Genomic DNA, 13,950 nt, shown 5'->3' on the forward strand with positions numbered 1-13,950 from the left:
TTTGAAAAACGCTCTACATGACTTTGTGACTTTATATGGAGCAATGGAGCTGAAAGTCAAGCTGGAAAAATGATAGCGACTTTTTGGGCTCTGTACTTTATGAGTTTCTGGAGCAGTTTCCCCTCTCGGTTTGGTGGAACCATCGAGATATTTTGCGTGTTGAACGAATTGTTGTAGTGGAAGGTGGCCTCCTCTTACCAAATTTTTATGTCTCTCGATCTATGAACTTTATGATTTTCATGGAATGTTTTGTTGTCTCATCTTTCCCGAATGGAACAAAAGCGAGATAACACTAGTGGAATGTTTTATTAGAATCACAAATAGTCGCTCGTGCTGTAAACAATGGGACAATTCTGTTCAGCAGTTAATTCATATGCCGTATTGCTACCCAGTTCCAGTCTCGTATTTCTGCTGCGATCATTCCAAACATGAATTAACGTTGAATCTTCGCTGGCCTGTAGTGTGCTTTTGGTAAATGTTGCGTTAAAATACCACAACCAATTGATCCAGGCTATCGGGAAAAATGTGTTTTTCGGTAACAGCCGAAATCCGTGACACTGGTCGATCGACCACAAATTTCTATCACTCGTTTGGCACAGATGATTCAGCGTTCGAGTGAAAACCCACGGTCCATTCTCGATGAATTCTTTGCCATCGTAATGATGGATGATCTCACTGCCGTATCAAGAGATTAATTAGTGATCACTGTGGAAAATCAACCTAGGAGGCGAATTACTTACTTCAAGCAATGAGCAGCAATTTTGTGACCGAGTCCTGTTACGCTCAATCCCAATACGGAGCAGCCAACGACAGTACCCCAATCATCTCCTGCAAAATTTAACCCCAAACCGTCGAAGCTTTTCTTAACCACCACATCCGTATCTGCATAGATTCCACCAAATTTGTACAGCGTCAAAAAGCGCAGCACATCGGACATGTGTTCATACAAATAGTTTGAGTAAAACATTGCATCCGATCGGAGCCATTGATCTAACGGTGTGCCAGCCGCATATTTCCACATGTCGTTGTTCCGCAGATGAACATTCGGATATTTTAGAATGGATTCAACGGAACTCGGTATAATGTCCGTAAAACCAACCGGTGAGATGAATAATACGAAAATGTCCCGGTTGGGATTGTGTTTGGCTGCACTTTCGATGGCACAAGCTTCTCTATTGAAATTTTAAATGAAATTTTCCATTTTTCGCTGAAGGGAATAGCGATTCGAACCTTGGTTTCAATTCAATCCGGCCAGACTCGAAACATGTGGTTATGTAGAAGAAAATGGTGTTATCCGGTACCGGCATGCGATCGCTGTCCATCACATCAACTAAATATTCTACGAGATTGTTGCTGTTATTGTCTTTACGGCGATAGCACGGTTTCAGGTCAGTCCGGTCGAGGGCTGAATTAGCGATGAACAGATAGACCAGAAGCAAGACTATTGAAACGACGAAAGTCGATTTCAGGATCCAAAGCCGGGACTCTTGACATGGCCGGTAAATTCTCTGCGATGAAATTGGTTTTTGGAATGGATTGGTATGTTAAGCAACTGGAATCGGATTCCAAAATTAATGAATCAGTCGAATAATGTGGAAAATGTGGAAAGAGCGCTGGCCGTTCGTTCCGCGACACAGCAAAGTGAACAATGAGTATGCAGGGGTGTTCAAAGTGCAAAGATACCATCATGATCGGATGGTAGACGAACAGATAGAGTCACACTGATTCCATAGATCAATGGGAAATTGCTCGTGTGGGATATCACGATGTGAGACACATTAGCAACATCTTTATGTACACTCGTCATCATTGAGAGTAGACTCAGTACCGAGACATAGAGCAGTTGACAGTTTCAGCAAATGCAGCAGTGTCACAGAAGATTATAGCTTCCATTAAAGTGTGAAACATTAGGGCCCTGGTGCATCAAGGCCTTCAATGTGGGGAAAAAATTGGGTAATCTTCCCAAAAAGTGCACAGGTGCACCGCGATCGAAATAATATTTTGAACAAAGAACTGGTCTGGCCATCCAAAGAGCGAATGCGGCATGCATAAAGGCAGCGTTTGACACCACCGCCAAATTCACGTCCTAAGTGCACTTTATAATATGAATTTTAAGTGAACGAGTAACCGAAAAATGAACGAAAAATCAACGTTTTATATGCAAATGGGACGATTTAACGCTGCGTTGAAAAAACCTTCCCACTTTCCTTTTTGAATTGTCAGTGCACTTACGGCGTGAATTGGACGAAATTTTTTTTTATCGAACGATAACCATTTACAGCACTTATAACATGCACTTGCGGAAAAAAGGGCACTCGAACTACGAGAACATTGAAAGGATTTCGTTGAAAGTATTTTGCTTATTGGACTGAACGAAAATTCGTCGGAATAATGCAACAGTGGGAAATCAAATTTTCCGCGTCGTTTTTTTTAGATCTGTTGCCGCATATGACCGATACACAAACACTTCTCTGTATACAAAATCAAACATCTTCTCGACAATCACGGATTATGAAAGAAAAAACTTTCTTCAGATCTATCCGAACTGCTCTTAAGCACAACATTTTATCACACTAACCAAATTTGTCTTCTGGTAGAGAGTAAACAATTAGATACACACTTTTACCGACATCCGTTTGTACATTTTGAACTGAAGCAAACAATTGTAAAATGGCACTGCATAGGGGAAAAACGTCGACAGCGTTGCTTCACGTTCGAACACACTCTACTTTCTGTTCGAAAATTTCCAATTTTATCAGTTACAAACCAGCGTGATTACACCTTATCGCACTAACAACTGCTCGTATACGGGAAAATATTGTTAGTCCGTTTTCGAATGGCTTGTTGGCCGATGTTACGTTCCATAGATTTGTAGAAATTGATTGAATAATAAATCAGAAAATTTCACGGATGGATCACTGGAACAATCAAGCAATAATGAGATCACTTAATCCACTCCGTTACCGAACCGGTGAGTTCAAAAAAACAAACAATTAAATCTGGTCTCTCTCTCTCTCTCTATCTCTTTTTCCATCGTAAACTGAATGCAGATTATGTTTGAGTTGATCTGATCTGTTCGTTGTTGCTTCATAGAACGTATAACACACCAATCTGGACCAAACCATTTAAGTTCACAAGCTCTCTCAATTTCCATAACCACTGCCCACAGCAATTATTTCGTTGAAAATAAAACACAAAATTTAGATTTTGTCACAAAAAAACATCATTCAACTTATCGAACATTATATTATACGTGCAAGTCTCGACAAGATCTCATTGGCCTGATAAACATTTTTTGTAAAGCAAATATTAGGATGGGTCTATGCATATTGCCTTTTCCGATATCGATTTGGGTTCACTAATGTCTGCGTTTTTCTTATCGACCAACTGATAATGTTTGTCTTGCTTATCATCGCTTAGATATGGAAATTGTTGTTGTCTTTTGATGATTTCATTTTATTGATTCGACGTTTGAAATTACCTCATTCTCATCGTCACAAAGAAATTCTCCGATAAAAAGACACTCTTGCAATACACGCAAATAATGCCGGATGACATTTACGGTAATTTTCGTTTCCGAGGCACTTCATGAGTAAAATAGCTAGCTTAGTTTGGAGATTTTTAGGTGGATTATATCCCTCCAATAAAATTCCAACTCGATGAGGCGACATAACTACACGGTTAATATCGTCAGTTACGATAATATCGTTTTTTTGGACCATCCAGAACCATCCAGAACGATAATATCGCCCAGGACGATATTATCGTCCAGAATTTTTATTTTAAATAAATTAAAAACGATATTATCGTCCTGGACGATATTATCGTCTCAAATTTAAAAAAATAAATAAATTAAAAACGATATTATCGTCCCAAAAATTATCGCCCAGGACGATAATATCGTCCAAAATAACGATAAAATTGTTCAGAAAAAGAAAATAACGATAACATCGTCCAGCGGATATTTTCATACAGGACGATATTATCGACAAAAAAACGATATTATCGTTTTTTGAACGATAATATCGTTTTTTAGACGATAGTATCATCTAAAAAAACGATAGTATTGTCCAAAAAAACAATATTATCGTCCAAAAAAACAATATTATCGTTTAAAAACGATCCAGAAAACGATACTATCGTCCAGACAATATTTTAGAATTTTTCAATTTAGACGATATTATCGTCCTGGATCAAAATTTTTTGGGCGATAATATCGTTTTTTTGGACGATAGTATCGTCTAAAAACGATATTATCGTTTTTTAGACGATAGTATCGTCCAAAAAACGATAATATCGTTACTGACGATATTGACGATGTGGAAATGTCCCGCCACCTTCCAACTCTGAAACGAACTATTAATTCACTGATGCACTCACCAACGAAAAAAATGGCTTTCATCGACAATAACATCAAAATTTCATTTTAAACTTGAGGATTACTTTCGATAATTGACATTTGTTCCAAACAATTTCACCAATGAATACGATCACAGATGCAGTCCAGCCATACCAAATCCAAGTGGGTATGCTGGACGATTCGGGATCGATCATAACTTTTGATCGGTTTTTAGAATGAATTTTGACCGCATAGTTCACATTCATTTCATATACGATTCGGATCCACTTTTCATATAGTCCTGCACTCAGCCAACGCAGTAGAACATCATTTAAATAGTCAACGTAAACGAAGTTTTTCGGTAATTGATACGACAGAATGTGTTTGCTTAGATGCACCCCGGATATTACATGATAAACTTTCAAATTTAATCGTTTCTGCGCCTCAAGTATCATTTCCGCGTGTTCGCCGTTCACAGTAAACGCTATGGAGTTGTTCAATGACATTAATTCTTTCTGGAATTGAACCATACTCATCGGACTAATTCTGTCACTCCAGCCACCGAATTGTGTCAATTCTTCTAGCACTTCAACTACCTTTTCCAACCAAAAAACTTTGTTAGCGAAAATTGGAATTTTTGAGTTGTAAAGATTCTCAATCGTGTCAATTTGGGGTGCAAAGCGTGGTAGGGTGACATTGCTTTGGAAGATGGAAATGATAACGTTCGCCACGACTAAACCACCGAATGTTAATGGTACAATGACGCATATGCTTGCTCCACGTAGTTGCTGATACTTGATACGCGCGTTGTCATTCATCAAAACGTTTATTACATCGGCAACGCGCTCGACAAGCAAAATTTCATTCTTCTGTAGATAGCCTGATACGGTCAGTATAAGTGAAGCCATTAAGATCGTCGCAAAAGTGTAACCCAAGAAACTGTCCGACGTTATATTTACCAATATTGAAGTGAAATCCGAATACGGTTTGGCATGAGGAACTGCCATTAATGCCCTTATCGTTCGATGTGGATACATTTGTACTTTACCTTCCACAGGCAGTTCGAGTGTTGATATTTCGTATTTAATTGCATGTAAATTCGATGCATAAAATATTGGTGTAGCATTAAACATCCTAGCGACACTGTCCCAAAACTGTATTTGCCCTGAATTATAACCCACTTCATGCATCCAGGCAAATCTCAGTGGATCTCTTTGAAAATTTGGCTTCGCGTCATGAAAATAACTGCGAGCAGACGCAGTCCTAGGTATATTTGTTAGCTTAAATCCACCAAACAGATCGAACTTGAAAACGTTGAGAAGGGGCTCCAATCTCTGACGATGATTACGGCTCACGTAAAATGCGCAGAAAATATTCAAAATTTTACGGCTCCAACTTAACCGGAAAAATTTCTCTATGACGTCAGTAGATGCAACGTTGTTTGCCAAAAATACGCCGATTTTTACTCTGGCTTTGAGATCTCGAAACATTTCGATTGTCGTCAAAAACTGCGAAAAATATCTTTCGAATTTGTAACCGTCCACGAGAATGATCAAAAACGGATTTTTGCTTGTAACTTCATGCAACGTTGGTAGCGATACTATTGTATCAAAACTGAAAATAGTCTGTGGCATGTAACGCTGGCTGCAACTGATGTTGTTGAATGGTGACATGGGAGGAATATCATGATGACTATGTTGGAACAACGAAGCATCCAATAGGAATATGTTGTGATCGAAGTCGTAAAATTCATTTAGTTGATGTATTAGATTGACCTCTTGATGCTCAAGATGAACAGTAGCCAGAGCGGTTAATACGGTGGTGGTGATTGCTTCAAAATGCATCTTGAGTTCTGCAAGAACTGAAAAAGGAAGTCATTTCAAATCGATGAAATCAAGATCACACTTCCGGTAGATGAAGGGTATGCGTGTATTTCAATTCAATTCAATTCAATTTTATTATTCAAAGAAGTTACGATTAGGCTTAAGTTAACAATATTTAACATTTGATATGGGCGACACAAGACGATACATAAAAAAGAAACACGATATAGCGATGAACATAAGATACAACGTGCTTGGCAAAGTTAAAATTAAAATAAAAGTTAGGCGTTACTAGCGGTTTAGGAAAGACAATTATGAAAAGCTCTCGCAAAGCTTTTGTCAATTGTAATCAGGTCGGAAACTTACCTACAGCCGAAGTTTTATAGTGTACAGTTGCGAACCAGGCGAAACTGCCTTGAAGTCAACAAGCACCTAAATACGAAATATGATGATACTCGGCTCCTATTATGTTTCTAGTAGCATTTACCATCAAAAATTGTAGACTATGTAACTAACTAATGTTCACCTTTTCGATTGGAGGCTATAATTACTGACGAACGTAATTCGTAATTTAAACATCTGTTTATTTTTCATTTTTTTAAATCTGATATTTTTTCCCAATATCATTTTATTATTCAATTAATTACAGTGGATTCTTTAAGTTCTGAACATATTTGACATTTTTATGACTTTTAAAAGTAATTGTTGTTCCAAGTCAAAAAACTGTTACCAGGTTATGATATTGTGATACAAAATTTGAAAATCGCTTCGCGAATTCAAATTTAGCGCCTAAATATCACAGACTTGGTAGCACTTAATTGACTGGCAACATCCTGACTTTTAAAACTTTGATAAATCTAAAGTTGTGTTTTCTAAAGGTGAACAAACTGTAATCTAATGGTTTGAGTCTGATCCCGTGGTACTCCAAATATCATTGAAGAATAGTATTTCAGCCAAGTAACTTGATATCTCACATCCATAAAAAATGACTTAATCGAAATACGAAATTCTAGAGATTCTAGAAATTCTAGCGTAATTCAAAATCTGTAACACACACATTAACAGCCAAAAGTCCTATATATGTGAAATCTGACGTAAGTCCATGTCTATTGACTGAAATTCGTCTCTCTTGTTTTTTTAACCAATGAACATCCCTCAAAAAGCTCTTACGACGAAATTTTTAAGGGGAAATCAAGCCTTATCATTTTAGGTAACACATTCTACGCCCATCCCCATCATAGAACCTTTGAGCCAACATCAAATTTGCATCAAAATTTTCCTTTCAATTTTCGGACCACTTTCGATGAATGCATTTGTTCCAAACAATTTCACCAATAAATACGACCGTAGATGCAGTCCAGCCACACCAAATCCAAGTGGGAAAGGTGGACGATTCGGGATCGATCATAATTTTTGATTGGTTTTTAGAATAAGTTTTTACGGTAAAGTCGACACGAATGTCACATCCGATTTGGAACCACTTATCATGTAGTCCGGAACTCTGCCAACGAAGTAGTAAATCGTTTAAGTAGTCAACGTAAACGAAGTTTTTCGGTAATCGATACGACAAATGGCCTTTGGTTAGATGCATGCCGGAAATTACGTGAAAAGCTTTCAGATTTAATCGTTTCTGCGCCTCAAGTATCATTTCCGCGTGTTCGTTGTATAACATAAATGCTATGGAGTTGTTGAAAGACTGTACTTCCTTCAACTGTTGCCAGATAGTTATCGGCCGCGTTCGGTTTCTCCAACCTCCGAAGTGTGTCAATTCTTCCAGCAACTCAATTGCTTTTTTTTTATAAGCAACGTCATGGATGAAAATTGGTATTTTTGAGTAGTAAAGATCCTCAATCGTGTCAATTTGGGTTCCAAAGCGTGGTAGCGTGACAATGCTTTGAAAGATGGAAATGATAACGTTCGCCACTATTAAACCGGCAAATGTTAATGGTACAATGACGCAAATGCTGGCCCCACGTAGTTGCCGATACTTGATATCTGCGTTGTCATTCATCAAAACGTTTATTACATCGGCAACGCGCTCGACAAGCAACAGTTTATTCTTCTGTCGGTAGTCAGTTACGGTCAGTATAAGTGAAGCCATTAAGATCGTCGCAATAGTATAACCCAAGAAACTGTCCGACGTTACATTTACCAACAATGACGTGAAATCCGAATACGATTTGGCATGAGGAACTGCCATCAATACTGTTACCGTTCGATGTGGGTACATTTGTACTTTACCTTCGACACTCGTTTCGAGTGACAGTATTTCGTCTTTAATTGTATGTAAATTCGTTGCAATCACAGTAACCAATAATGGTGTAGCATTAAATATTCTAGCGACATTGTCCCAAAACTGTATTTGAAATAGAGTATTCGGCACTTCTTTCGTATGGGCAACTTTTAGTGGATCTCTTCGAAAATTTGGCTTCGAGCCGTGAAAATAACTGCGAACAGACGCAATTCTCGTCACATTTATCAGCTTGAATCCACCAAATGGATCGTACTTGAGAACGTTCAGCAGCGGCTCTGATCTCTGGTCATCTTCAACGTTTAGGTAAAAAGCACAGAAAATGTTCAAAATTTTCCGGCTCCAACTCAATCGGAAAAAATTCTCTACGACGTCCATCGATGGAGCGTTGTTTGCTAAAAACACGCCGATTTTTACGTTGGCTGTGAAATCTCGAAACATTTCAATTGTCGTCAAAAACTGCGAAAAGTTTCTTTCGAACTTCGAACTGTCCACGAGAATGATCAAAAACAGATTTTTGCTTGCAACTTCACGCAACGTTGGTAGCGATACTATTGTATCAAAACTGAAAACTGTCTGAGGCGTATAACGCTGGCTGCAATTGATGTTGTTTAAAGATGGCATGGGAAGGATATCATGTTGACGATGTTGGAACAACGAAGCATCCAATAGAATAATGTTGTGATCGAAGTCGTAATATTCATTCAGTTGATGTATTAGAGTGACCTCTCGACGCCGAAGGTGAACAGTAGCCAGAGCGGTTAATAGGGTGGTGATAGCTTCAAAATTCATCTTCAGTTCTTGGGATTGTAAGCTAGGATCTGAAGTAGAAATCATTTGAAATCGATAAAACAATGACGACACTACATTCCGTATCATGTCGAATGTCGATGTACTTACCCACGTTACCCACAGTCGGAGTTTAATAATGTACGGTAGGGAATCAAGCGAAACTGTTTTGATCAACACTTTGAAAGCAACAAGCATCTAAACACGAATATTATCCGGTAGATGCTATTTGCACCCGGGTGCAAATAGACATATAAAGACTATTTGCACCCAACTACAAAAAAATCTACAAAAATCATGTTTTTAGGAAAAAAAATAGAAAAAAGTTACAGTTCGACTTCAGTTTGACTAGCCTCTTTATTAGAGATAGAGATTAGAGAAGCATTATGTGACACCGACGAGAGAAGGCATCAAAGCTGCATTAAATAACCCGTACTAGCTTTCATTCAAGTTTAGTTATTTCGCAAAAGGGAAAGATAAAAATTCCCTGGAATCGTTCCATTAGCCTTTTCGTTACACTTTGTAAAAGGTGAAAATCCTACGAAAGTACACCTTTTCGTTACATTTTGTAAAAGAGAAACTACAATCTCGACAGATCAATTGGCGTCTGCGCTACATTTTGTGAAGAGGATTCCCTGCAATCGTTACATTAGCGAGGGGTCCCGCACTCTTCAAGATTTATCAGTTTTATTGAAATTTATTGGGATTTATTGAGATTTATAGGGATTTATTTTGGGATTTACTCGGATATGGAAGATTTTTTGATTCCCTAGGGAACAGTGGCCGCCATTTTAGGCTTCGACGAAACCATAAATCCCAAAAAATCGCAAAAATTTGCTACTTCGAAAACTAGTCGGTGACCCCTCATTAGCCTTTTCGTTACGTTTTGTAAAAGGGAAAATCCCTGAAATTTGGCCTTTCGCTTTACATTTCATAAAAGGGATAAATTCCCTAGAATGCAGCATTTTTGTTACGTTTTGTAAAAGGGGGAAATCCATTGGAATCGTTCTGTTAGCTTTTCTGTCAAATTCTGTAAAATGGAAAAATCCTCTGGAATTAAGCCTTTTCGTTACAGTTTGTAATAGGGAATCTATACTCTGTATAGTTAAAGTCAAACAGAGTATTATCCTCATTCGTAGAAGAAAAATCCTAAATAATTACGCACAATAGAGTGTATTAGTGTTCCCTCTTGTTAAAGGAAAAGTAAATTTTCGAAACTCAAAGAAGTATTTTCGTTCGTCTAAAGCCAGACTTGAAAACCGACTTGTTTTTCCAGTGAAACTGTAACGTTTTTGCGAGGGGTAATCGACTGGCCAAAATGGTGGCAAATCAATTTCTAATTCCTTTCAATTCCGTTTAATTACCTCAATTACCGGACCAACTCGTCTAATTGCCGGATTCGCTCTATTTCCTTTCAATTCCTTTCAATTCCGTTCAATTCCATTCAATTCCCTTTCAATTCCCTTTCAATTTCCTTTCGATACCCTTTCAATTTCTAAAGGTACTTCCTGTCAATTCCTTTTAATTGCTCTTAATTCCTTTTATTTCTTTAATCGATCCTCAGCGCAAAAGTCCATCGACTTTATACACAAAACGCTCCTCCGCACAAAAGTCCATGCTTCATACGCAAAAAAAAAAACAATTCGCTCCTCCGCGCAAAAGTCCATCGACTTTATACACAAAACGTTCCTCCGCGCAAAAGTCCATCCTTCATACGCAAAAAAAAAAAACAATTCGTTCCTCCGCACAAAAGTCCATCGACTTTATACACAAAACGTTCCTCCGCACAAAAGTCCATGCTTCAAGCTTCATACATACAAAAAAGTAACATTCTCCGCACAAAAGTCCATGCTTCATACACAAAATGTTGCAAAAGCCCATCGTCCATAAAATGTTACACGCAATTATTGTGCGTTGTGTTCTTCCGTGTATATATTGTGGTCGATGGAAATTTATGGTCGATGGGCTTTTGCAACATTTTGTGTATGAAGCATGGACTTTTGTGCGGAGAATGTTACTTTTTTGTGTGTATGAAGCTTGAAGCATGGACTTTTGTGCGGAGGAACGTTTTGTGTATAAAGTCGATGGACTTTTGTGCGGAGGAACGAATTGTTTTTTTTTGCGTATGAAGGATGGACTTTTGCGCGGAGGAACGTTTTGTGTATAAAGTCGATGGACTTTTGTGCGGAGGAACGATTTGTTTTTTTCTTTGCGTATGAAGCATGGACTTTTGCGCGGAGGATACAATTGTGTGTGAGAAAAGTCTATATAGGCCGGTTGCAATATGAAAATGAAACATACTTCATTTGACAGTTTCGAAAATTTCGTCATGAAAAATAGGACCAAAACACGTTTTCAATGTCTAGTTTGTTTTGAGCATTAGGCTTTTGAAAAGTTGATGGAATAGATCATCTATTATAGATGATATTGTCTGTGATGCATTTTTTTGTAAATTTGGTTTGCATCTGGAGCATTTCGCAACGGCAATGCCCCAGCCTAACATTCCCCCGACGAATATTCACTTGTTTGTTGCGGCTCAAACTCTACGGTATCTGACTCACAAGAATCCTCTGAAGAAGAATCCTTCAGTGTGCATATTTTGAACAAAAAAGGACGTTGGACCTGTTCTAAAATGGAACTGATCAACACTGTACACTGTTATTTATTGTGCGGGAGCTTTTAAAATTAAAACAAAAAGGAAATAATGTGGTTTTGCATTCGCTGGTCCTTCTTTCCGATAATCACACTTATCAGCATTTACTCTCATTTACTTTCAATTCCACATATTTCCAGTCAATTCCTATCAATTCCGATCAATTCCTGCCAATTCAGATCAATTCCGGTCAGTTCCATCAATTCCAATTATTTACCGGATACTCCGGCAATTCCTTTGAGGGTGTGTAGTCAATTTCCCGAGTCGGTTACCCCTCGCGTTTTTGTTATAATTTCCATAACAAAAGCGTGATTTCCGTAGGAGTTGGGTGCAAATAGTCTTTATATTTCTATTTGCACCCGGTTGCAAATAGTCGCTTCGTATTATCCGAAATATGAGGCATATTAAATATGACTGAATGGATTAAATGGATTGAATGGATTGAATGTACACTGTGAATGATATCCTTTTGTCTGCAGACTATAATTACTGACGAACGTAATTCGTAAGTTTTTATACGTTTGTCGTCACCTGATTTTAATCTCATAATTTTTTCCTATTTTATCGGTTTTATTATTCGATTAATTAACTTAATGTTTCCATATTAAATAGGTGAAGTTCGGTGCTGGACAATATGGGACTAATGATCTCGGAGTTATTCCTAAATAACCGGTTTATTCAATGGCCGATAGCTGTAAGTAATTCTGAACCGATTTTCAAAAACGTTGTTACAATGAACGAATAATGCAACATTCCGATTGATGATTACCTGCAACAGGCATTCGTTTTCCAAATTTTAATCACATACCGTAGCACGATAACATTTAAATAATCCGCGACACAAGAATAGTTCTCAACACAACACACAAATGCAGCAACTTACACATGACATGACGTGACATGACGAAGATCGGCCATATTGGAATTCGTCCTATAAAAGAAGCGATGCTGCCTATTCATTCTCATTCTGTTTTGTACTACAGGGCACTCGCCATACATTTAGACAGTGCCAGAGCCTAATATTTGGGCGTTTCTCTGCGTTACCATGCGTTTCTATGCGTTTTCATGTAAACTTCAAATGCGTTGCGCGACTCGGAAACAATTTTTTGTCAATTTTGATGTTCTAGAGTTGTTTAGGATTCGATAAAGAAACGAAATCGACATTCCTCCGAAAGATCTGAACCAATTTTTTTTAACGTGAGTAGGGCTAATGGGCACTGGCCCAGCCCGCAAACTATGTGTACAGAAATTGGCCGAATTGTAAAATTTTGAACGTTTACTTTAATTTTTTTCACCGTAAAAATTCATTACAAAGGCAAGTCTACTCTTGTTTATATGTAGAAAGAAAAGATCTCCTAAAGATAGTCCTGTCAACTGTCATCTGGACTTAGAATGATTGCAGCGTCTGCAAAGTTTCGTTCATCAGTTGTTTCTGCTGCCGGAAAGCCAAATATTTTCTTGCAGTAATACTCATTACTGGGAAATCTTTCATTTCGCTTTAAAAGAACAATGTACAGTGTACACATTGCACACACTCTTCACTCACTGCTCCTGCTCCCTACGAAATTTTAGGTGAACTATTAAAAACAAAACATTCACAATAGTTAAAATTTGATGTGTCGCTGTAATTGATACTCGTTGAAAATTCATCGATTTTATTTATGATTTTGTTGACAATTTTGAATTGAAGGAAGTACGATGAAAAGTCCTAGTTTGGTGGGCGCCCACGTTTTATGAAAGTGCCCATGCCCTGCCCACTGCCCATCTCAAAAGCAAAAAAAATGGATTTTTTTTTAAATTTTAGTGAACTTTTGAGTATTGGTTCCCAAATATTATGCTCTGAAGGATATAATTCTTGTCGATGTACTCGCACCAGCCAGGGCGTATACTCTACTTGTAGGTCTCTCCAAAGCCGACATTAGTACAACACTACAATAATTTAAGAGCAATCCACACTCCGACCCCCTATGAAATACATTTTTGATGATAACTTTTTATTCGAATTATTTTTGAAAAAAGTGGCCTCATCGTTTGGTGCCAGAACATATAAGGTTTCGATAGCCACTGGAATTGTCCAGATTGATGTAGTGTACTG

At 37.9% G+C, this 13,950-nt stretch overlaps 1 protein-coding gene across 2 annotated transcripts; it reads right to left on the reverse strand.

Annotated features, from left to right (window-relative positions):
* Window positions 1-211: 211 nt before the first annotated feature.
* Window positions 212-2,758, reverse strand: LOC119076100 (lactosylceramide 4-alpha-galactosyltransferase-like). 2 transcript variants are annotated; one of them, XM_037182756.1, is made up of 4 exons: window positions 2,621-2,758; window positions 1,231-1,508; window positions 741-1,172; window positions 212-675 (listed from the first exon to the last, which is right to left on the reverse strand). In XM_037182756.1, the coding sequence occupies exons 1-4, from the start codon at window positions 2,642-2,644 to the stop codon at window positions 315-317; spliced, it is 1,095 nt and encodes a 364-aa protein (XP_037038651.1). In that variant the 5' UTR covers window positions 2,645-2,758; the 3' UTR covers window positions 212-314. The 2 variants fall into 2 exon arrangements, with proteins under 2 accessions (XP_037038651.1, XP_037038652.1); XM_037182757.1 differs by having other exon boundaries at window positions 218-675; window positions 1,231-1,552; window positions 2,621-2,736.
* Window positions 2,759-13,950: the final 11,192 nt, after the last annotated feature.

The sequence above is a fragment of the Bradysia coprophila genome, unplaced genomic scaffold, assembly GCF_014529535.1.
Source record: "Bradysia coprophila strain Holo2 unplaced genomic scaffold, BU_Bcop_v1 contig_232, whole genome shotgun sequence".
Lineage (NCBI taxonomy): Eukaryota > Metazoa > Arthropoda > Insecta > Diptera > Sciaridae > Bradysia > Bradysia coprophila.